Source organism: Oncorhynchus kisutch, linkage group LG15, assembly GCF_002021735.2.
Source record: "Oncorhynchus kisutch isolate 150728-3 linkage group LG15, Okis_V2, whole genome shotgun sequence".
Lineage (NCBI taxonomy): Eukaryota > Metazoa > Chordata > Actinopteri > Salmoniformes > Salmonidae > Oncorhynchus > Oncorhynchus kisutch.
The window spans coordinates 73,279,927-73,305,013 of record NC_034188.2 but is presented as its reverse complement, the minus strand read 5'-3'; the positions used below and the strand labels follow the sequence as shown (position 1 = coordinate 73,305,013).

The 25,087-nt window shown below is 43.4% G+C and overlaps 1 protein-coding gene across 1 annotated transcript in view; it reads left to right on the top strand.

Moving 5' to 3' along the window:
• The window catches only part of LOC109904883 (uncharacterized), a 30,117-nt gene extending 21,310 nt beyond the window's left edge, over nucleotides 1–8,807 (top strand). The window contains exons 5-11 of the mRNA XM_031791063.1: nucleotides 494–949; nucleotides 1,421–1,520; nucleotides 5,103–5,251; nucleotides 5,421–5,533; nucleotides 5,996–6,085; nucleotides 6,313–6,435; nucleotides 7,143–8,807. Coding sequence (XP_031646923.1) covers nucleotides 494–949; nucleotides 1,421–1,520; nucleotides 5,103–5,251; nucleotides 5,421–5,533; nucleotides 5,996–6,085; nucleotides 6,313–6,435; nucleotides 7,143–7,364 — 1,253 coding nt within the window. The 3' untranslated portion in view covers nucleotides 7,365–8,807. The remainder of the gene's footprint in view (nucleotides 1–493; nucleotides 950–1,420; nucleotides 1,521–5,102; nucleotides 5,252–5,420; nucleotides 5,534–5,995; nucleotides 6,086–6,312; nucleotides 6,436–7,142) is intronic.
• The last annotated feature ends 16,280 nt before the right edge of the window (nucleotides 8,808–25,087 follow it).

Below are 25,087 nucleotides of genomic sequence, written 5' to 3'. Positions count from 1 at the left end.
TTATCGCACCATGACTACTGATCAGTTGTGTGGTCAGGTGACACAAAAAAGGACTAAAGAAAATTGCAATTGGCTCAGAACAGCCAAGCTGGGCTAGAACCAGGGACCCTCTGCACACATCGACAACAGCCACCCTCGAAGCATCATTACCCATCGCTCCACAAAAGCCACGGCCCTTGCAGAGCAAGGGGAACAACTACTTCAAGGTCTCAGAGCGAGTGACGTCACCGATTGAAACGCTATTAGTGCGCAAACCGCTAACTAGCTAGCCATTTCACATCAGTTACATATACATACACATGGATTTAGTACTGTAGATATGTGGTTGTGGTGGAGTAGGGCCCTGAGGGCACACAGTGTGTTGTGAAATCTGTGAATGTATTGTAATGTTTTAAAATTGTATAAACTACCATCATTTTGCTGGACCCCAGGAAAGCAGCAGCTAATGGGGATCCATAACAAATACAAATACAAATGTGTACATTTCCGGTAGGTAAGACCCTTGAGAGCATGGCGTTTGTCCTGTATGGTGTCATGTGGTCTGTCTGGGGGCTGACGCGGTACGGCGGGCTCTACGGGGACACACGGGGATTCAACCTGGCTGTGGGCATCATCAGCTTCCTGTTGTTCAACAGTCTGGTGACGGTAGGAGCGCTGTTCCTGAGCGTAGCCTGGGTTGTCTATGCCGCGACCTTTCACCTCATTATCATCTCCTTCCTCCTGGACGCCATGGGAGCACTGCCTTATGGATATGACATTGGGGTGTCGATCGTGTTTGGCCTGATGTCATTCTACTGTTTCCTGTCTGGTCTGTTCAGCCTGACCTTCCTGACACCCCAGTTGCCCCTGGGACGGGCGTTAGTCAGGCTGAGTGGGACGGGAGGAGGAGGGAAGGACATCTGTCTTCATGTCCCTGCACGCAAGGCCACGGCCGTCCACCAGATAGCAGGTGAAACATAAGGGGGTACCTATCCTGGGCTCAGTCCCAAAAGGCACCCTTTTCTCTATCTTATTTAAAGTAGTGCTTTATGTTATAGGGCATAAGGTGCAATTTGAGACAAAGAACTGGTCACCAACTCTGCTCTTGGTGAAATACTGTGGGTGCAGGGTTTTGCTTCATTCCAGTACTAACACACCTGATTCAATGTCCTGGTGAGCAGAATGCAGGGTCTCCGTGCTGGACTGAAACAGCAAATCTGCACACCCAGTAGCTCTTCCGAACCATGACAATCATTGGTCTAGTCTAATGCATCATTCTCATGAAAACACTATGAATAACAGGCTGCGTGTGTATATTTGTGTGTGTGCGTGTGTGTGTTGAGGCTGACAGGATCACTTCATTGCAAGTTCTTTAGGTCTTTAGTTAGTTGGGCTATTGATGTGTCTCAACCCAACTCTCCCTATCCCCCTGTGTCTCCAGAGATCATGAAGAGTGGAGGTATATGTGGGATGCCCACTGACACGGTCTATGTACTGGTGGCAGCTTGTAACAGACCGGACGCTGTGGAAAAGGCCTACAAGTGAGTTTCAATTACACTGCATACTAGGTCGTTATACGTACATTGTAAAATATCATTTCATTAGATTAAATGAATACACTTTGTACTCACAATGCTTCATAGTGGTAGACTGGTCCCAGATCTATTTTAGTTGTCTCGACAACTCCTCTGTCACGACCAAGACAGTTCAAACAGATCAAGGACCAGGCTATCATACTGCATTTAAACTAACTATTCTCCTTGTCTCTCCCTGTGTGCTGAAGGTGTAAGCAGCATGTTGTGGATGACCCTCAACTACTTTTCCCCTTTGCCCACCTTCTGACACCCAGGTGGCGACACGCATCTCTGTGTGCCTATCAGATATCTCAACTTGCATGTCGCCCCACCACCTCAAGCTCAACCTTGACAAAACGGACCTGCTCTTCCTCCCTGGGAAGTCCTGCCCGCTCAAAGACCTCTCCATCACGATTGACAACTCCACGGTGTCGCCCTCCCAGAGTGCAAAGAACCTTGGCGTGACCCTGGACAACACCCTGTCGTTCTCTGACAACATCAACATATTGACCCGCTCCTGCAGGTTCATTCTCTACAACATCCTTAGAATACGACCATACCTTACACAGGAAGTGGCGCAGGTCCTAATCCAGGCACTTGTCCTCTCCCGTCTGGACTACTGCAACTCGCTTTTGACTGAGCTCCCCACTTGTGCCATCAAACCCCTGCAACTTATCCAGAACACTGCAGCCTGCCTGGTTTTCAACCTTCCCAAGTTCTCCCATGTCACCCCGCTCCTCCACACACTCCACTGGCTTCCAGTTGAAGCTTGCATCCTCGACAAGACCATTGTGTTTACCTACGGAACAGCAAGAGGAAATGCCCCTCCCTACCTTCACGCTATGCTGAAACCCTACACCCCAACCTGAGCACTCCGTTCTGCCACCTCAGGTCTGTTGGCCCTCCCACCACCCAGCTCCCACTCAGCCCAGGCCAAGCTCTTCTCTGTCCTCCCCCCAAAACGCCCATCTTCCGAAAACATCTGAAATCCTACCTCTTCAAACAGTATCTTAGATAATCCTCCTCCCCACCTCAACCACTTAACCAGCACTTGCACTTGGGCTCATTGATTTGAAAAAGAAAACCTGTGCTCTTGGAAGGGCATGCTTTGAGCACTACTGAAAATGTTATTTACATGTGACAAATGAATACCATATTACATTTTTTTTAACACATTTTTATTGAACCTTTATTTAACTAGGCAAGTCAGTATATACTGAATTTGCTATAGGCCTATTGTTTACCTTTTTGTTGGTGACACTGATAACTTGGTCACATGCAACTGTTTAAAGGACAAATCCACAGATGAAACGATAACAATATGACCACCCAGCCTCTGTTTTGGTAAAAAGCAGAGGGATGGGCCTGGAGAAATGTAACCACTCTCAGATTAATAGACAGCTATGAATTCAAGGACTGACCATCCATGATATCAAATGATTGTTTTAACCATGTTATGAGGCTATACAGGGTTTGTTTACGTTTACAATGTTTACAAACATTGGAGAAAAACAAGATAATATTTTAGGATCTCATGGAGTGTGACAGTTGAGCTAAACTCAAGAGTTCTAAGTTATATTATTTAAGAATCAATGGATATACAGTACAAGTCAAAAGTTTGGACACACCTACTCATTCCAGGGTTTATCATTATTTTTACTATGAAATAACACATTTGGAATCATGTAGTAACCAAAAAAGTGCTTGAGATTTTTGAGATTTTTCAAAGTAGCCACTCTTTGCCTTGATGACAGCTTTGCACACTCTTGGCATTCTCATGCTTCATGCTGGGAAAAGGCCTTAACCAACAATGCAGTTCAAGAAATACAGTTACAAAAAGTAACACAGGAAGTGTACATAACAATAACGTGGCTATATACAGGGGGTACCGGTACCAAGTCAATGTGGAGGCTATATACAGGGGGTACCGGTACCAAGTCAATGTGGAGGCTATATACAGGGGGTACCAGTACCAAGTCAATGTGCGGAGTCAATGTGCGGAGTACAGGTTAGTTGAGGTAATTTGTAAAGTGACTATGTATAGATAATAAACACACAAGTAGCAGCAGTGTAAAAGCAAAAGGGGGGAGGGAGGGATCAATGTAAATAGTCTGGATGGCCATTTGATCATGGCTTGGGGGTAGAAGCTGTTAAGGAGCCTTTTGGTACCGCTTGCTGTGTGGTAGCAGAGAGAACAGTCTATGACGTGGGTGACTGGAGTCTTTGACAATTTTTGGGCTTTCCTCCGACACTGCCTAGTCTATAGGTCTTGGATGTCAGGAAGCTTGGCCCCAGTTAGGTACTGGGCCATCCATAAAGAATGTAGCAACAACAGATTGTCCCTTTAAGTCTATCAAAAGTGTGCAAGCTTGAGCATGTGTCCATTAGGACTATGGATTTTATTTTTATCAGCATGAATTAGATTGAGCAATAAAAGCCCTACTTTTATTCCGTAGGCTGGGATCCGCGCTATGCAGCTGTTATTCCATAGGCTGGGATCCGTGCTATGCAGCTGTTGTTCCATAGGCTGGGATCCGCGCTATGCAGCTGTTATTCCATAGGCTGAGATCCGCGCTATGCAGCTGTTGTTCCGTAGGCTGGGATCCGCGCTATGCAGCTGTTGTTCCATAGGCTGGGATCCGCGCTATGCAGCTGTTGTTCCATAGGCTGGGATCCGCGCTATGCAGCTGTTGTTCCATAGGCTGGGATCCGCGCTATGCAGCTGTTGTTCCATAGGCTGGGATCCGCGCTATGCAGCTGTTGCAAGAACACATTTTTCACTGGCTGTCCACTGGTTTCAAAAACAATGACTGATAGGCAGCTTAACCTTCTTGAATTCAACCATTATTGGGTTCAAATACACATTCAGATTTGTGAATAGCCATCCACAACAACCACAATCCGTGAAATGCAAATAGCTAAATGAGAGAGCAGAAGTGTGATTCACATCAATGCACTATGTAGATATCAATAATAAGTGATATCCGTATCACTGTAGACTACAACACTGCTGTCATCTTCACCTCCAAGCGTTTATTCAAGTTGGATGATCTTTGGATGCCGACAGCAGTCGCACCATTGGAAGACATAGCTTGGACTGTAGCCGACAAAAGCCTATTCCTGCTCTTTTCCTGCGATCCATCAAACACATTTGGTGTGTCATCATAGTGGTCTCTGACTTGTGGTCAGACTCACTCAGGTGGAACAAATTTAAATTTACGCCTTTTTTCAATGCTGATTTGAAAGTCATTGAGAAAACAAAAATGTCAAAGATTTTTTGCGGCAAACATCCTTTCTGAATTTAAAAGTAATCCTCAAAGTGATAATTTCGGTTATCAAAAGTATCTGTAATCTGAATACAATATATTTTGCTGGTAATGTAATGGATTACAGTAACTGTTTTTTTTTGTAATACCTTACATGTAACGGATTATATGTAAACCGTTACTCCCCAACCCTGTTAATAACTTATTCTACTCGTCTCTAACTGTGTGCTGCAGGTGTAAGCAGCATGTTGATAACATATTATACTTGTCTCTCCCTGTGCAGGTGTAAACAGCAGGCTCAGGACCGGCCCATGTCTCTGTGGGTGTCCTCTATTAACCAGTTAGAACCGGTCAGATCCCTGCTGTCTGCCCTGCTCTGGGACTTCATGAGCGCAGCTTGGCCCTCCTCTATCAGCATGGTCATAGCCAGGGGTGGGTTATTAACTGTGTGTGTGTGTGTGTGTGTGTGTGTGTGTGTGTGTGTGTGTGTGTGTGTGTGTGTGTGTGTGTGTGTGTGTGTGTGTGTGTGTGTTTTGTGTATGTAGTGTCGTGTAGTGTATGTTAGTTATTATGATGAGTATATCCTGTCTTCCCTCACCAGGTCCTTGGATGGAGATGTTTGGTCTGGGGGAATCAGCTAAACACATCGGAACCCCTCAGAGCATTGCTATCAGGAACCCAAACTGTGCTGTGGCTACTCATCTTATCAACCTGGTATGAACCCTAACCATGACCTCTATCCCTAACCCCTGACCTCTAACCCTGACCCTGATTGTGCTGTAGCAACACACCTCATTAAACTGGTACGATCACGGTTTAATTACAAAAGATACAAAATATAGTACATAGATACTACATGAAATGTATTTTAATATTTTATTTAACCTTTATTTTATATAGGCAAGTTAGTTAAGAACAAATTTTTATTTACAATGCCACCCTACCCCGGCCATACCCGGACAACGCTGGTCCAATTGTGCGCCGCCCCTATGGGACTCCCAATCACGGCCGGATGTGATGCAGGCTGGAAACGAACCAGGGACTGCAGTGATGCCTCTTGCACTGAGATGCAGTGGCTTAGACCTCTGCACCACTCGGGAGCCGCTACATACATTATACAGTATCTAAATGGATGCTTGCCATTGTTGCCAGATAATATTATGTTCTGTTCTGTAGGTGGGTCCCATTGCTGTGACGTCAGCCAACCCCACAGGAGAAGCAGACACCACACACCACAACCAGGTGTATGCCAAGCTGGGAAACAAGGTGAAATAGGCACACAGACATATCATAGTTCAATTGAGTCAAAACTACAATTGGAAATGTAAAAAAAGTTTGTGATTTTCTCACTCACTGTCTGTCTGTCTGTCTGTCTGTCTGTCTGTCTGTCTGTCTGTCTGTCTGTCTGTCTGTCTGTCTGTCTGTCTGTCTGTCTGTCTGTCTGTCTGTCTGTCTGTCTGTCTGTCTGTCTGTCTGTCTGTCTGTCTGTCTAGGTGGATGGTGTGTTGTGTGACGGCCCGTCCCCAGAGAACATCGCCTCCACTGTGGTTGACTGCACCAAGATAGACAGCGGCCATATTGGATTCTTCCGAGTAGGCCTCATTCCCAAGTCTCAGGTAAAAACAAGGCGGCTAAAATGACAAGAACCTCAAAACTGACACCAACCTGAAGCACCGACCGTTAACATGACATGACAGTAACACCACCTCATGTCCTGTATGTAATGGTTGTTGTGGTGTGTATGTGTGAGTGTGTGTGTGTATGGGCGTGCATGCTGGGCCGGCTCTTGGTTGGGGGCCCCAGCCAAACCCTTGAGTGCAAAACATTTTAGTGGGCCCCCCTTTATTGTCGGTGGAGAGAAGTTAATTTCCTGCAATTCTACACATTTTGCCATTGGGCGAAAATGTTGCAGTTATAAAGCAAGTTTTCTGCAATTCTACACATTTTGCCATGACTTACGCCATGTTAATATGAAATCTGAGTGAGAGTGACTAACACAATCAATGGGAGCCCTCTGGAGGTCAGGGCCCCTGGGAACGTGCACTTTGTGCTCGGTCTGTAATTGGGACATGATTACTACAAGTTTAGATAGTTGGCTAGACTAACTTACCAATCTAAAAATTGTTTGCTGACATGTGTTAATTGAGTGACTGTCAGTGACTGACATAACAAGAGGAAAACTGCTGATGAATTTCGAAATTGCACCTTGTTTTCGACTATTCTAAATTGAGCTTATGTGTGTGTCTGTCTGTATAATGTCTGTAATGTTCTGTGTGTCTGTCTGTATAATGTCTGTAATATTCTGTGTGTGTGTCTCTGCCAGGTGCTCCAGATATTTGAGGAGGTCCAGAAGAGGCATTCTCACGGTCAGATTAACCCAGGGTTTGAAGCAGACCTCATAGAGCCTGACCCTAACCCTAACCTCACAGACCCTCAGAGGAACACAGAAGAAGACAACTCAGAGTCTACAGAGTCCTCAACTGTTCCACCACCTACCCAGTCTCCTGCCAACATGGATACCTCTACACTAGCAACACAACCATGAGACTGCCCAAGCTACAGCTAGTCTGTAACTCTCAAAATCCTCCAGACTTCATAGTCTGGAAAGGTTCTTTTGATGTTGTTGGCACGATGTGTTGATAATGAAGGGGATGTGCCCTCAGACTTCAAGGCAGCAGCCTACGCTGGTTGGATATCCCATTTTTGAAATTGAATAAATCATGATCTATGTTTTACTTAAGCACCGCCTCACGAAACCACGCTGTCATGTGTCGCTCATCTGCTTCCTGTTTACATACAGTAGCTACAGCAGGGGAGCAGGCACGGGTGGGCCTGAGTGGACTAAGACTAAGCTCCCCCAAAATTAGTTTTGAGTTTGATATTTGATATGCTCTCTACTTGTCAGTGTTCCAAATGGAACATTATTTGTATTTTTCCTAAAGATGCAAACACCGTCAGATAGAATTGATAGCAGTCAGTGCACTGGGTTAGTCAGATTTGATGAAATATAAAATAACGAATGATGTCTATAAACCCTGGATTGCTGATGCTACAGTATGTATTGGCCATTGAGAGGCTTTGAAGCCACCGGTTGGTCATATTGGCACTCCCCAGTAGGAGCAGTCCTCCATAGGAATTCATGGAATTCTACACTCTTTATATTAAATGTTTCAAGGACATTTTTGTTGTAGTTGGGACAGTAATATTAGTATTCTCCAAAAATCATTCTTGTTTGTATATATGGGAGATTTTTTCTGTTTTATTTTTAGCTCACATAATATCATTTAAAAGTACACATGAATGTGTCTGTAATAGAATACATGTGGCTAAAACTAATGTAGACATTAATAAATGCCTTTCTATAACTTCCAAAATATTTTTTTTACAATGGTGGGGAGTGCCAAGATGGAGGCACAGTGGCTTCAACACAGCACCCTCAATCAGTCATCTAGTGTATATGTAACTCATTGAACAGAACAGATTACCTGGAAGTGGAACTGACCCTGTATATACAGTAGCTTCCTTCTTTCTCGTGCTCTTCTTATTTCTTTTTTTTTTTTGTGTGTTTTTGTTCCACTTTATGTTATTTTTAGTGCTGCGTTGATTTTGATTACTGCACTGTTGGGTTTGGAGCTTGCAAGAAAGGCATTTCACTGTACTTGTGCACATTACATTGAAAGTTTAAACTTGAAACTTGAATGACAGTCACTCTCGCATGATGGTTTTCAAAAATAGCTAACTGAAAGCCACACTCCCAATAAGCCACAAATATGACTGTATTAATGTCACTGTGCTTTTATGGCTATATGCACCATGCCACTGCGTATTTAATTTGTTAACTTTGCAAACAAGACAGCTCATAATCCAGTGCCTTTATAACAGTCAACACACCTACAGCGCATTCGGAAAATATTCAGTCCTCTTCCCATTTTCCACATTTTGTTCCATTACATCCTTATTCTAAACCAAAACAAATCTCATCAATCTAAACACAATACCCCATAATGACAAAGCGAAAACAGGTTTTTAGACATTTTAGAAAATGTATACAAATAATAACAGACAAAATACCTTATTTACAGAAGTATTCAGACCCTTTGCTATGAGACTCACAACTGAGTTCAGATGCATCGTATTTCTATTGGTCATCCTTGAGATGTTTCTACAACTTGATTGGAGTCCACCTGTGGTAAATTCAATTGATTGGACATGATTTAGAAAGGCACACGCCTATCTGAAGAAGGCCCCACAGTTGACAGTGCATGTTATTTCTTGTATGCCTGTATACGATCTGAAATAATAAAAATAAAGTTGGTCACAAAAATAAATGATCAAAGATATTTAAAGCACATTTGACTGCTATGATAGTTTTTGCATAAGCAAATGTTTTTGTGTGGGTTTCCCATAGTTTAATCCAATAAAAGTACTTTCTGTAGTGTCTTTTAATGTGCCTCTTTCAGTTTGCAGTTATATTACTTTATTTACTCAATATCTTACAGGTCTATCATTCGAACATATCATTCAAACAAACACTTCTTACTCATTATGTTTATACAAATACACAACCTTCAATCAATCATTCACTGGTGTGTCATCCCAATACATTCCATTCAATTCTAGGTCATTGTACATACCATATGTAGGTCATATGGCAGGATTTCCCAAACTAGGGGTTGCGACGATGGTGCCGGAGGAAGGGGCTGCCATCATATTGGCTCTTGACCGCCCATGCTATTTCGTTTGTTTTTTCGTGTTGTTCGTAACCTGTTTTGTACATAATGTTGCTGCTACTGTCTCTTATGACAGAAAAGAGCTTCTGAACATCAGAACTGCGATTGCTCACATCAAACAGGACAAAGAGTTCTTCTTTAATGAGTCGGACGGGAGGGACATACTACTACAGACACCCGACCAGGGATCAGGGTGCCTTGCGAGGATCAGGCGACGAGTGGCTAATCTTCCCTTGCCTTTCGTCCTGCTAGCTAATGTTAAATCGCTGGAAAATAAATGGGACGAGCTGAAAGCACGTATATCCTACCAACGGGACATTAAAACTGTAATATCTTACGTTTCACCGAGTCGTGGCTGAACGACATCATTAAGAACATACAGCTGATGGGTTATACACTCCATCGGCAGGACAGAACAGCAGTCTCTGGTAAGACGGGGGCCTATACATATATATGAACAACAGCTGGTGCACAATATCTAAGGAAGTCTCAAGGTTTTGCTCACCTGAGGTAGAGAATTGATAAGCTGCAAACCACACTATCTACCTAGAGAGTTTACATGTATTTTTCGTAGCTGTCTATATACCACCACAGACCGATGCTGGCACTAAAACCGCACTCAATGAGCTGTATTCCGCCATAAGCAAACAGGAAAACTCTCATCCAGAGGCGCTCCTAGTGGCCGGGGACTTTAATGCAGGGAAACTTAAATCAGTCTTACCTAATTTCTATCAGTATATTAAATGTGCAACCAGACGAAAACAAATTCTAGACCACCTTTACTCCACACACAGAGACGAGTACAAAGCTCTCCCTCGCCCTCTATTTGGCAAATCTGACAATAATTATATCCTCCTGATTCCTGCTTACAAGCTAAAATTAAAGCAGGAAGCACCAGTGACTCATTCTATAAAAAAGTGGTCACATGAAGCAGATGCTAAACTATAGGACTTTTTTGCTAGCACAGACTGGAACATGTTCCGGGATTCTTCCGATGGCATTGAGGAGTAAACCACATCAGTCACTGGCTTTATCAATATCGAGGACGGCATCGAGGATGTCGTCCCCACAGTGACTGTACGTACATACCCCAACCAGAAGCCATGGATTACAGGCAATATTCATGCTGAGCTAAAGGGTAGAGCTTATAAGAAATGACAGTGTGATCACCCTCTCCGCACCCGATGTGAGTAAGACCTTTAAACAGGTGAACATTCACAAGGCCGCAGGGCTAGACGGATTATCAGGACGTGTACTCCGAGCTTGCGCCAACCAACTGGCAAGTGTCTTCACTGACATGTTCAACCTCTCCCTGTATGAGTCTGTAATACCAACGTATTGCAAGCAGACCACCATAGTCCTTGTGCCCAAAAACATTAACGTAATCTGCCTAAATGACTACTCAGCCATGAAATGTAACCATGAAATGCTTTGAAAGGCTGGTCATGGCTCACATCAACAACATTATCCCAGAAACCCTAGACTCACTTCAATTTGCATACTGCACCAACAGATCCACAGATGATGCAACCTCTATTTCACTCCACACTGCCCTTTTCCACCTGGACAAAAGGTACACCTATGTGAGAACTCTATTAATTGACTACAGCTCAGCGTTCAACACATAGTGCTCTCAAAGCTCATCACTAAGCTAAGGACCCTGGGATTAAACACCTCCCTCTGCAACTGGATCCCTCACTTCCTGACAGGCCGCCCCCAGGTGGTAAGGGTAGGTAACACTCCTGCACTCCCTGTTCACTCATGACTGCATGGCCAGGCACGATTCCAACACCATCATTAAGTTTGCTGATGACATACCGACAACGACGAGACAGCCGATAGGGAGGAGGTCAGAGACCTGAACCTCAACAACCTCTCCCTCAACGTGATCAAGACAAAGGAGATGATTGTGGACTACAGGAAAAGGAGGACCGAGCACGCCCCCATTCTCATAGACGAGGCTGTAGTGGAGAAGGTTGAGAGCTTAGAGTTCCACAACATCAACAAACTAACATGGTCCAAACACACCAAGACAGTTGTGAAGAGAGCACGACAAAACCTATTCCCCCCCATGAGACTGAAAGGATTTGGCATGAGTCCTCAGATCCTCAAAAAGTTTTACAGCTGCACCATCGAGAGCATCCTGATGGTTTGCATCACTGCCTGGTATGGCAACTGCTCGGCCTCTGACTGCAAGGCACTACAGAGGGTAGTGCGTATGGCCCAGTACATCACCGGGGCCAAGCCTCCTGCCATCCAGGACCTCTATACCAGGCAGTGTCAAAGGAAGGCCCTAAAAATTGTCAAAGACTCCAGCTACCGCATGGCAAGCGGTACTGGCGCGCCAAGTCTAGGTCCAAGATGCTCCTAAATAGCTTCTACCCCAAAGCCATAGGACTCCTGAACAGCTAATCAAATGGCTTCCCAGACTATTTGCATTGCCCCCCACCCCCTCTTGAATGCTGCTGCTACTCTCTGTTATTATCTATGCATAGTCACTTTAATAACTCTACCTACATGTACATATTACCTCAATTATATCAACACTGGTGCCCCACACATTGACATTGACTCTGTACCGGTACCCCCTGTATATAGCTCAGCTATTGTTATTTACTGCTGCTCTTTAATTATTTGTTATTCTTATCTCTTGTTTTTTAGGTGGGGCATTTCCTTAAAACTACATTGTTGGTTAAGGTCTTGTAAGTAAGCATTTCACTGTAAAGTGACACCTGTTGTATTCGGCACATGTGACAAATACATTTCGATTTGATTAAATTTTTTTGACCTCATGTGGGGTCACCTGATTTGATAATGGGTTTGCGAGAGAAATGGAAATAAAATAAATAAAATCGAGCCTGGTTCATAGAATGTCAGTAACATCTGGTAGAATGGGGGGGAAAGTAAATGACCAATGATGATGTTCTTTTCTACACAGAAGATCATGCAAAATGATTGCCTGATGATTTTCTGAACTTCCCAATACCATTCTGATGCATTTCAATCACTTCAAACCACTTCTTTCTGATTGATATACTGTCAAACGTCAGAGTCGAAGTCAGACTGATTTGTAGTAGACCGTCATACCCCAAATTTAAAAAACGAAATATTGATGATGTTGATTGCATCCCTTTTATTCATCACTTCTTTCAATTTGTTATTAATGGCAGTACCGTCTCTATCTCCTTTTCAGAAAGCTCCATCTCAGAGTCCCCCCCACAGTTTCAATCAATAGCTAGGCTTTTTGACTTTGTAATGGAACTAGCTAGCCTAACTTTAACCCAGCTGGTGAAGGTAGGTAACAACACCTGTTCCTCAACAATACGCTGATCCCCAACATGGGGGCTCCACAGGCGTGTGTTGTCACTCCCCTCCTGTGCTCCCTGTTCACCCATGACTGCATGGCCACGCACGTCTCCAACTTAATCCTCAAGTTTGCTGACGATACAACAGAGGTAGACCTGATTACCAACAATGAAGAGACCGCCTACAGAGAGGAGGTGAGTGCCTTGGCAGAGTGCTGTCGGGAAAATAACCTCAACGTCAACAAAACGAAGGAGCTGATTGTGGACTAACGGAGACAGCAGTGAGAGCACGCCCCCCATCCATGTCGACGGGCCGCAGTGGAGAGGGTTAAAAGCTTCATGTTGCTCGGTATGCACATCACTGAGGACCTAAAATGGTCCCTTAACACCAACAGTGTGGTGAAGAAAGGCTGAAGAAATGTATCTTGACCCTTACAAATGTTAGCAAATTATTATTAATATTATTATTATTGCAATTTTCATTATTATTACAGATGCACCATTGAGGGCATCCTGTCGGGCTGTATTGGGGGCATTGGGGTCCTCCAGGATGTCTACAGCAGCCGGTGTCACAGAAAGGCCAAGAAAATCATCAAGGACCTTAGCTACCCGAGCTACGGCCTGTCCACCCCACTACCATCTAGGTGAAGGCAGTACAGGTGCATCAAAGCTGGGACCCGAGAGACTGATAAACAACCACCACTAGACGCCCTCCGCCCAGTACCCTGCCCTCTGCCCTTCAGTCACTGTCACTAGCCGGCTACCACTCTACCCTGCACCTTAGGAACTGCTGCCCTATGTACATAGTTATTGAACACTGGCCACTTTAATAATGTTTACATACTATTTATTTATCTACTGCTGTTCAAATTGTTTTAGATGATTGGTTTATTCTGAGCATGTTGACATTTACTGCATTGATTGATAGTAACTAGGAACATAAGCATTTCACTGCACCTGCCATAACACCTGCTAAACTCTGTACACGATTGATTCGTTTACTTCATCTGTAGTGGGGGCGTAGAAAATTGATAAGGAAGTATGGGGCGTTGCACATGGAAGTAGCTTGCATATGAAAACCAATCAAAACATTTTCACAATTTCTGAGCGAATACTGCATTTACAACTGGTTAACTGTCCCGAAAAGTGTCACAGCTCTCCCTGCTCTGTGAGTCAATTGGGTCGTGTCAGCCAGTCTAAGCTACAGCCCCTGGATCCTCAGAACTGAAGCCTCATAGATACTGTCTTAATTTATGAGAGCCAAATCCTGCTTGATCCGAAATTTGGTCGGAGACTCTGTATGGATGGTGTGATGCAATTGCGGAGCTTCCTGGGGCACGCAGAGGCCAAATTTAGCTCTGTAGCGCATCGCTGTGTGCCTCCCACATTTTGTAACAATGTAGAGTGCTCCATATAGCTCTGCATTGACATGATTGGTTGATGGTAGGTGGGGCGGAGGCCGGAGATCCCGTATAAACACAAACTGCTCCATGAAGCGCAAGTAGTATGAATGCCCTGACTTCTGCATAGGCCTTATATAAATGCTGCCCTGCCAATGTGCACGTTGGATTGGTCACTTTATACTTCGTTGTGTTTTATCCAACTCAAGCTAACCCTCAAATCCTTTCAAATAATGCTGTCAAATAAAGCAATGTAGGCCTCCATAAAGAGGTAAATAAGCACTATGTGTAAAACATATGCAATGAACGTGAGCTGGTAGAATAATTATACCTGATAGCTCATGAAGATTTCTTGATAGCCCGATCATCAACTACTTTCAGGCTTTTAATGGCAGAACACAGGACATATGATATAGAACAAATACAGATGAAGTATGCGCATGTACACAGTTGAAGTCGGAAGTTTACATACACTTAGGTTGGAGTCATTAAAACTAGTTCTTCAACCACTCCACACATTTCTTATTACAGTTTTTCTCAATTGCTAAAACACTAAAACCCATTGGCTGAACAAAGTTCTCAGTTGCCTGGACTCATTTAGCTAATTATGCAGTCTGTTGTCAATACCTTAAACCATTTCACATGGTAAAACACAATTTGCAGATCTCACTTAGACTTTTCAGCAAAACTCTAAACACATTCTCATTCTCAAAACACATTCTGCACTCTAATGCACATGTCATCCATACTGGTAAACACAAGTGGCAACAATCAAATACAAATAGAGAACACATGTCATTGATTGAACACAACCACTCAAAATTGATTGAACCTGTTTCAAATGATGTGACACAACAGAGAGAATAAAGTAGATGTCACGGGTCAAAATTTTGATTGATGACCCTATGTGAACCTATGTGAACTCTATGTGAACCCTATGTAGTGATGACGTGTGCATGTCTTCTGGTCAGGCAAGCCTGGTTAGGTGGGGGCTATGGGGTGAGTAAGGGTCCATTTGACAGGCCGTTAATGATTGATGACCCAAGCCTGATTTATGACCCTATGTAATGATTTATGACCCTATGTCATGTAGAAGGGTGCATGCCCTGGGTTGAGTAAGTGACCATGTGTCAGGTCAACCTGTTACTGTTTCTCACGGTTTGGGTTGGTTAAGGCCCCTTATAAAGCCGCTGAACAATACCTGTTTAAGAGTGCACAAGATCTTAAGAATAACCATGGAATTTGGGATCGGTACCAAAGCAGTGATGACTGTAACAACTGAAACAGGCCTTCGGGTTGCCCATAGAGCAAGGGCAAAGTATCAACCAGCAATATATGATGCGCCAAAAAAACGTTTTTTAAATGTGTATAGAACCCAAATACCGGCAGCAAATGCTCTGACAGATCAAGTGTTGATGTCTAATGGCCAGCAGTGGGGGTATCGGTTTGATTACCTGGCCTGTAGAGTGACCCTCTATACGGTAGATGAAGGAGAAGAATATACAGACCAGACTGTAGGCTTGGAATATGGTGTTGAAGACTGGTCGGTTTTTCGCAAGGTTGTGTGTCCTGAACTGAGCCTTATCACCAAGGGGTATAGTGTGTTCACGGGCCACGAGACCCGTTGGGAAGGTACCCCGGACTCCTCAGGACAAATATTTCACAGGGTGAAAATACAAAGAAAGAATGGCCGACCGTGCGGCAGCGTGGAGTTCTATATCGGTACCGAGGCAATCCGAAACCACAACCTTAGGGGTGGTGGCCTGACTGGGGATACCCGACTGCGTCTGCTTATTCCTTTTAAGAGTTGGGATGTACTGGAATTGAAAATGTTGCAACCGTTGGATGCTCTCTTTGTACAGAGCCAACAGCGTCAGAGCCTTGTTCATTTAAAGAAGTGCATAATATATACGAATCGTAAAGATTACGATGCAAAAGAGCCTCAAGAAGATACAGCGTCAGAAGAAAACTAAGTAAGCGGATGCTTTAACCCCGCCCCCCCAGATACCCAAGGGCCTTGTTCTACAATAAAAAGAAAAAAAGCAGCCAGTTCTTCATTTCAGCATACACCATGGATCTCCAGACCATCTACGAGGAAGCCACTACGTCATGGGGGCCCGACACTAAAGACTCTATGCCACGAAGCCCTACACTCTACGCACCCCTGGCAAGACCCGTGACACCCCCGACATTTACCCAGCCTGAGGATGTGTTTGATGGGGTGGCCAGTACTATTTTTGTGGATACAATCAAGGCCTCTGTAGCTACACTTTTAAACGTGGTGATTGGCGAATATATACGAGAAAAATGCATCGGCTGTGAGATCAATCATCCCAGCCAGCGTCGTCATCCTTGCCTCTACGACCCTCCTAGATACTACTTTTTCAATCATTTTGAGGAGCTGGTGAAAAGACTGTGGTCCTGCCGTTTTATACCAGCGCTGGTCATCGCCCTGGAGTCTATGGGTATTGCGCCGTCTATCCCTAGAGTTTACGGGGTAACCGAAGCCTTCCTACATGAACTGAAGGAGGCCATCTTCATCCATGAGAAACTCAAAGAAATCCGACACACCCTGGTGGACGACAACAAATACAGGGAAGCTGTGGTGGCTGATGTGATGCTTTTCTGGCTCAATAAATCCCAAGAGACCGAGTGACATTTTGTTTATTTAGAGCTATGGGTAACTATGTGTCTACGATGTTTGAGCGAATAAATACATTTTTTCTTTTGAGAGACCTTACAAATGTTATGCATCAGATTATTGAAAATAAAGTGAACAATGTAAAGTTCTACACAAACCACAATACAGGGGTTATTGTAGAGCGTGTGTTAAAAATGGAGCAAATCATGAAACATGTCCGACATACGGGCGAGAGTTTACAATGGTCACATATGGTATCAAGGCTTGTTGAGGATTCTGAAGAACTAGAAATAACTTTGGCTAAGATTTTACATTATTTGTTTGAACCACCCTTTAATGTGAATGTGTATCATATTTGTTGTTTATATACTTATATATCAGACGTGTGTGTTTTAAAAATTCAGCGAAACAAACCTGTAAATCTAAACAATATATACAGGGTGTTGCATGCTGTGATTGTTGAGAAAACGGGGACTTGTATCTTGCAACAAATCCTGAATTGTCTGTATACGTAATAATTGTTGCATTCTTAAAATAAAAATTCACAAACTGAAATGTTGTCGTTATATGAAAGTGGCTCATTACAGTTATTGTACCTCAGAGAGGCAAGAAGGATGGCTGAGCAGCTGTTGAAAAACATATATTATAATCCCTCTAACCCCGGGTCTTATGGGGGTAAAGAGCGTTTACAGAGAGCTATAGTCGAAGAAACAGGTAGTCTGTTAAGCGATGCTAAAGTGAATGAATGGTTATCAGAGCAAGATGCCTACACTCTACATAAACCTGTAAGAAAACATTTTCCAAGAAATAGAGTTTTTTCTACGCATCCATTATCCCAATTTCAGGCGGATCTATGTGACATGCAGTCCCTTGCCGATAAAAATGATGGAAATCGCTACATGCTAACGGTTATAGATATTTTCTCTAAATTAGCCTATGTAAGGGTGTTAAAAAATAAGAGCGGGGCAGAGGTGACCAGGGCCTTTGAATCGATCTTGAAGGCAGGAGGCGCCCCCAAGAAAGTGCAGACGGATGGCGGAAAAGAATTTTTTAATAAAACATTTCAGAAGCTAATGAATAAGTATAATATAGTACATTTTGCTACAGGCTCTGATTTGAAAGCTTCGGTTGTGGAACGCTTTAATAGGACTTTGAAAGAGCGGATGTGGCGCTATTTTACAGCTCACAACACCAACCGATATACAGACATAGTTCAGGATTTAGTAAACGGGTACAACCACAGCTACCATAAGACTATACGTATGAAGCCCTCGGAGGTCTCTTCGGAAAACTCTTTTCAAGTCTTTAAAAATATGTATGGTTTGTTCCCACTTCGCCGTAAGAAAAAAATGACTTTTAAATTCCTAGTGGGTGACTTGGTGCGTATATCAAAGTTGAGGGGTGTTTTCGACAAAAAATACGAACAAGGCTTTAGCTCGGAGTTGTTTACCGTTACCGAATGTCTGCCACGCATTCCGCCGGTCTACAAATTAAAAGATTATGACGGGGATCTTATAGAGGGATCTTTTTATGAGAAGGAATTACAGAAGGTCCAGTTGGGTAAAGACAAAGTCTTTCACGTGGAGGAGATTCTAGATCAGAAGAGAGAAAAGGGTAAAAAATGGTTGCTGGTCCGCTGGAAAAACTGGCCTCAAAAGTTCAACAGTTGGGTATTGGAGCAGGATGTGGTGGAGGCAACGGGGGTTAATTTAAACCCCTAGTCATGATAACTAGCGCATCATTCGCGTGTACACAGTTGGGCATCATGGAACACAGCGGCTTCTACCTGACTCTCCCCAGTAATGCGTCGGCACAGATATATCGTAATAATCAGAGTTCGAAGTATACAACCAATTTTCCAAAGCCTATAGAGTTATCAGAGGCTTGGGAAGTAGGTCTCAGCGAGATTACATACCCCCATAGTTGGTATAATATCAAAGCTAAGGACCGTGATTTTTATTGCAAAAGGTTCTCGGAACCTGCGAAACTTATTAAGCTTAAAAAAGGTTTCTATAGAACCGTCGACAGGATCGTCTCAGAGTTGAATGAACACCTAACCCTGAACAAGATGGAAATATTCCTATTCTACAATCCAATCCATAAAAGGATACAAATCTCAGGGCCTGCTAACGGAGGTATAAAGACCAGCGGTAATTTATCCTACATGTTGGGGATGGGTCCCAATAAATGGACGTATGTGAACGATAAATTATTCCCATTCCCTGCGGATATACATGCAGGCTTTTACAACATATTTGTCTATACCGACATCATAACCTATCAAAGGGTCGGAGACAGCTGTGTGCCCCTCCTGCGAACAGTTCATATAGACGGCAAGGATGGGGACATCGTCACTGTCAATTATGACAAGCCGCACTACGTACATGTCAGCAAGAACTATATTGAAAACATTCTGGTTGAGCTTAAAACGGATCAGAACGAAAACATTGAATTTACTTATGGTAAAACGATTGTAAAACTCCACTTTAGACCCACCAAAACCTCTCTACATATATAATAGCTGTATTATATTTATAAACATAATACAAATAAAAGGGTTATGGAGCACCATCAGCTCGACCCTAACCGTTATGTTTCATACTATGTGGATCAAGTGGGTAATGGACTACCAGGATATCATGGAGCGCCGACAATGTATGGTTCGGGGATAGGAGGTATATTCCGTAACCTCTTCAGGATGGTTTTACCGTTTATGAAGAGAGGCTTCAGCATAGCCAAACCACATTTAAAATCAGCGGCTAAAAATATAGTAAGTGAGGTTGTAGCCAATGCTATGACCCGAAGGGCGTCACCAGAGGTGGAGCATCAAGAAGGCTCGGGGCTTATGATATTGTCTCGAAGGCCAAAAAAGAGACCCCCTGGTTTAAGGCGTAGACCTGCACCTAAAAAGCGGCGGTTAACTGTTAAAAGAACCTCAGTAAGTCAAAGACGGGGTAAAGTGAGGAGGTCTGTACCAAAACAGGCTAAAAGAATACTAGGAAGTATTTTCTAAAAGAATAAGTGACATGGCTCTTTTACATCGAATGTCCTCTGAAGCTATAAAGACAGAACTTGATCTTTTCACGGCACCGTTAACGCAGCATTCAATAGATAGATCCAGTTATGTGGAGATAGCCCCTCTCTCTGCTATTACCGATAACGGGCCTATCGAATTTTTCATACCAGGCCATGGTGACAACTATCTGGACCTCAACAACACCTTGGTGCATTTACGTCTAAAAGTGACCAAAAGAGATGGGTCTAATATTGCAGACGATGCCAAAGTGAGTCTCATTAATTACCCCTTGGCCACCATTTTCTCCCAAGTTGATGTGACTTTGGGTGAACGCCTAATCAGTCAAAGCAGCGCTACATACCCTTATAGAGCCATCATGGAGTGTTTACTAAACTACTCCGAAGACACTCTCAAAACCCAATTTAGCGCCGGGCTGTTTAGCAAGGATACTGCAGGAGCCTCTATGGAATCGACAGACCCTTCCACCGGTGCAAACAAAGGACTAGCGGCACGAGCTCGCTACTGCGCCGAATCTCGAGAGTTTCATTTGCTAGGCCCTATACACTCTGACATTTTCTTTCAAGAACGGTTACTCTTAAATTCGGTTGATTTAAGATTAAAATTAACCAGGGCCAAGGATGATTTTTGCCTGATGTCTCCCCAAGACGGGGATTTTAGTTTGAAAGTGTTGGGGGCAACCCTTTTTATTAAAAAAGTATCTGTATCTCCGGCCGTGCGCCTGGGTCACTCACATGCTTTGATGAAAGGAAATGCCCTTTACCCTCTCCAAAGAATTACCATGAAAACCTTTAGCATACCTGTGGGCAGTAGAATCTGCAGTCAAGAAAACCTATTTCTAGGCCCTACCTAGATATGTGGTTATAGGTCTGGTTGATCACGCCTCTAATACGGGCAGTTTAGATAAAAACCCCTTTAATTTTCAGCACTTCAATGCAGAGTATGTAGCGCTCTGTCAGGACGGACGTCAGGTTCCGGCGAAGGCTTTCCAACCACAATTTAATAACAACATATCTGTGCGAGAATTTTACAATCTATTCCTGGCTACAGGGCGACATCTAAAAGATCTCTCTTTACCTATTGACAGAAATGATTTTGCAGAGGGTTACACATTGTATGCTTTCAATTTATCACCTGATGATGACACCTCAGGAAATCTGTCTGTGGTGTCCCAAGGTAACCTCAGGCTGGAAATGCGTTTCCGTACACCTTTAGCCTGTACAGTTAGCATGATTGTTTACGCATGCTCTGATTCAATCTTGGAAGTGAATGCCCGAAGACAGGTCTTAGTGGATTATTATTAAGGACCTTTGAACAAAGACATGAATACCCAAGAGTTGGACGGGCTCATGAGCCGCTTGATTGGAAAACAATTTTGTGGAGTGTTGGCTTGTGATGAATTACCTATGGAGATATGGTCTGAGAGGCCTGCAATGTTTATTGTCAATACCCATCCTAAACACATGCCTGGTGAACATTGGCTAGCTATGACATTAGAACAGGAAGGTGGACGAAAAATCTCAACTTTTTTTGATTCCTATGGCTTTCCCCCCGGTTTTTCACATTTCCCTAAATCTATTAAAGATTTTTTGACCCTAAACGGTACAAAGATCTACTACAACATCAAACAAGTGCAAGATAACCTTTCCACTACATGCGGTCACCACTGTGTATTTTACCTGTGCCAAAGAGCCCGGGGAGTTTCTTTTGAAGATGTTATGTCTCTTTATAAGGATGATTTAAGAAGTAATGATAACCTTGTATCTTGTTTTGTTAGAAAATATCAAAAGTGTTCAAATGTGTGTCCTTTAAGAACGCGTAATCAAGGCGTATGCTCACGTCATATGTTTCAAGAATGCCACAAATGTTAACTTGCTTATCTTTCAAATAAAAAATTTATTGAATTTAATCATAGTCATTCAAAAGTCATTTTCAAAAGTCTAACCACGCCGAGAGATCGGGTTTAGGAAAAGGTCCTGAGACGTTCATGGGAGTAAATGAGTTAGCATCATCGCTTTCATATGGGGCCGGTGTCGTTGGGGCATCTTTAGGGGTGCTGTATCTCGTTGAAGGCTTTTGTTTTAAAGCTTGAATCTGTTGACGAAGCTTATGGTTGGGTACACCGGAGAGGGGGATGTTGAGGATTGCCAGGGCCTTAAGAAACTGACGCCAGCCGGGAGGCCTTCGGTCATCAGCAACCTTGTGGGCAGCCGTGGTACTTTTAAGCAAGTCCTGCATATGGGACCCCCTAACCACAGAGCCCTGAAGGATAAACTCTCCAGAGTCGTTCCAAGCAGCTATCCCCTTTGAGTCTTTTATCTTGTTCATAATGTATTTAACATTCTTCCTGTTACGTAAAGGCACATGTGTCAGTAGGTCATGCATAACTTTATCTTCAAATGGCATTTGAGCTTCACCCGACATATTATCGCCACTAGGTAAGATCGACGGTACAGGCCTTACAGGGGCATGGCTATCGTTAGGTTCGACATCTGTTAAAGGGTCCGGTAGGGAAAGGGTTAAATGGTTAGTCTCTCTCTCCCCTTGCTTTACCCGAGTCAAATACCTTTGCATTAGGTTTGTGTATTTTTTAATCTTATCATAGGGGTTCAATCCTTTTCGGTTCAAAACATCCTTCATGGCCGTATCCAAATCATTTTCCGCTGTTTGTCTGATATCTTCAGGACCCTGCATTTGTTTTTTAAGTCTATCCAACTCTTGTTGAGGCACCAAGTACATTTTAGTGGCCATCACACCACGTGTTCAACCACCACGTCTGGCCGCAATAAGGCTGGTGATGAAGGGCACGGCTATACTGAGTAAAGGTAGAAGAAAACCCCCAGACTGTTGTATACTATGTCTTTTCTTTTGAAGACTGGCCCTTTTATTGGCAAAGAGTTTGATCGCTGTCTTTTGTCTCCTTAATTTTTTCAATTGGTTCAGGGTGAGTGGAATGCGTCCTTTGAGAAGATTCAAAGCAATCTCACATAGGGCTAATATGAGATCTGAAGAACAGCGACCCAAGATGGCCTTCCGTTCTTTAGCTGTAGAACCTACTAGCCTTCTCAAGAGGGGGAGGTTTCTTTTTAAACGCAGAGACATAGCGTTTACTTTTTAGGAAGGTATGCAGCAGGCCTCTCCCCCGGAAACAGCCCTGTACGTAGCCTAAGGTGTTCTGGAGTATTTGCTTTTAAATCCACGATTAAATAAGAAAATGGCTCTTTGGTAGCGTCCTCATAGCTCTCCATAAAGTATGATTTCCGTCCAGGGTACATCTGCTGAGCTAGAGTGCTAATTTGCAGTTTGTCTCTAGGATTTTTAAACAATACCATGTAGTTGGCATTCAAGCTAATGGTCCGACTATTTTTACCTTGGTGAAACACATTCTGGACCAAGTAAAGCACGGACAGGTTTCTATGATGAGTATATTGGGTAAAAGCTCGTGCAATTTCAGGGTGTTCGCTACCAGCAAATAGCATATCGTCCAAAACCAGCAGATTATTTACATGTGGGGGGAGAAGTTCATCATCAGACAGAGAATCGGGTATTCCTTCAACAAACTTGATTTTTATTGTCTTCAATAATTCATCATACAGAGGTTGGTAACATGAATAACACCATACAATATTGTCAGGCTTTTGAGATAACACATGTTCAGAATTCTCTAAAATACTTTTTACAAAAAAAGTTTTGCCACTGTTTGAAGGGCCTGCAATTAATGCTGAAAAAGGCAATTGTAGCCGGGGGTCAAAACCCTCGACAGCAGTCATAATATCTTAAGCTTTAAGACACACTGGGGCTTGTAGCATAAGTCAGTAGCCAAAGGGCAATGTGGTACCGTCAGGCAATAGCTGTCTCTTGTCATAGACTACCCTGAATCTTTTAGTGAGTGGTGCGTTTCTTAGATGGAACCCCTTTTTATCCCTCACTATTTTGTTGTAGGAGCTCAAAATCTCCAAGTCACTATTCTTGTCCTTTACGAACCCCTCGACCAAGCGCGTGATTGATTCCAAGTTTACACGCGGTGCATTTTCATAGTTTTGAGTCACGCCTTTGGCTTTCAACACCACGTGATTGGCTTTAGTCCTAAAAGCATAGCTTTTTGGACCACATGAGGACCATTCTGTAATATGGTCACCCTCTTCGAGTTCACTCGTTAAACCCCCAAGATAGTTGCTAAGTGGGGGGGTCCAATCCCCCGGTTTGCTTACATAGACCACAGAGTCTGTGTCGTGGTAAAGAACCCGCCTCTGAAGCTGTTCCATGAGGGTGTACAGTTCAAGGCGGCCATAGGCTGTGGTAAATGCTGCAAGAAACACATTTACATTACCCGGGGGTAGAACCCACTTTTGGTGGCGCCTCCATTGCACCAAGGCAATGTCTTGACTCAAGAAGGAAAAATGTGAAATTTCGTATTGGTCCGAAAAAACAAATTCCAAAAATTCTTCGGGGTCTTTAATGATCGAAGTTGTTAGCATATTGCATCTCTGCGCTAATTTCCCCCAAAGGGAGTTCAAGTACAATTTCGACACATTTCTTTTGGTTTTGTTGACCTCTATTCTGTCAGGGTCAAGAAGTATGCCTTCTCTGTCATGGTAGTCTTGAATGTACTGGTCTTTACTTTCTTGATCTGTGACCGATGCAGGATAGCCTGAAGCCATCTGCTTGCATCTCAAGAAGGTTTTGATGTACTCTTTAAAAAGTGTGTCTGATTTCCTGGAAAAGTTCCACACTTCAAAGATTTTGGCCACACGATACCCCTTCTCTAAAGCCTTAGAGAATTCTACAGTGACCCATACACCGGTCAGGGCTCTTTCTTGATCTGTGTGATCACAGGGGTTTTCCTGGTTGTGGTTTTCACAGCATGTGCGACAAAGGGGAAAGAAAAGTTTTCCTTTAGGACCCTTGTAAGGCAACACAGGTATAAACAGCCCCCTAGGAGGGTAGACAGTCGCTTTGATTAAACCAAAATAATTTTGGGGTTCGTCAAAGTCGCTGTGAATAATTTCAGGATGCCCTATAGGATAGAATGAGGAACTCATTACATGAGGATATAGGGATGTAAAATCTACATAGCCTATTGTCTCGTCGGGTTGAGCTACATAACGCAATGTCAAAGCATTGGTCCGGCCTCCAAACAAGGCCTGTCGCGGTTCCA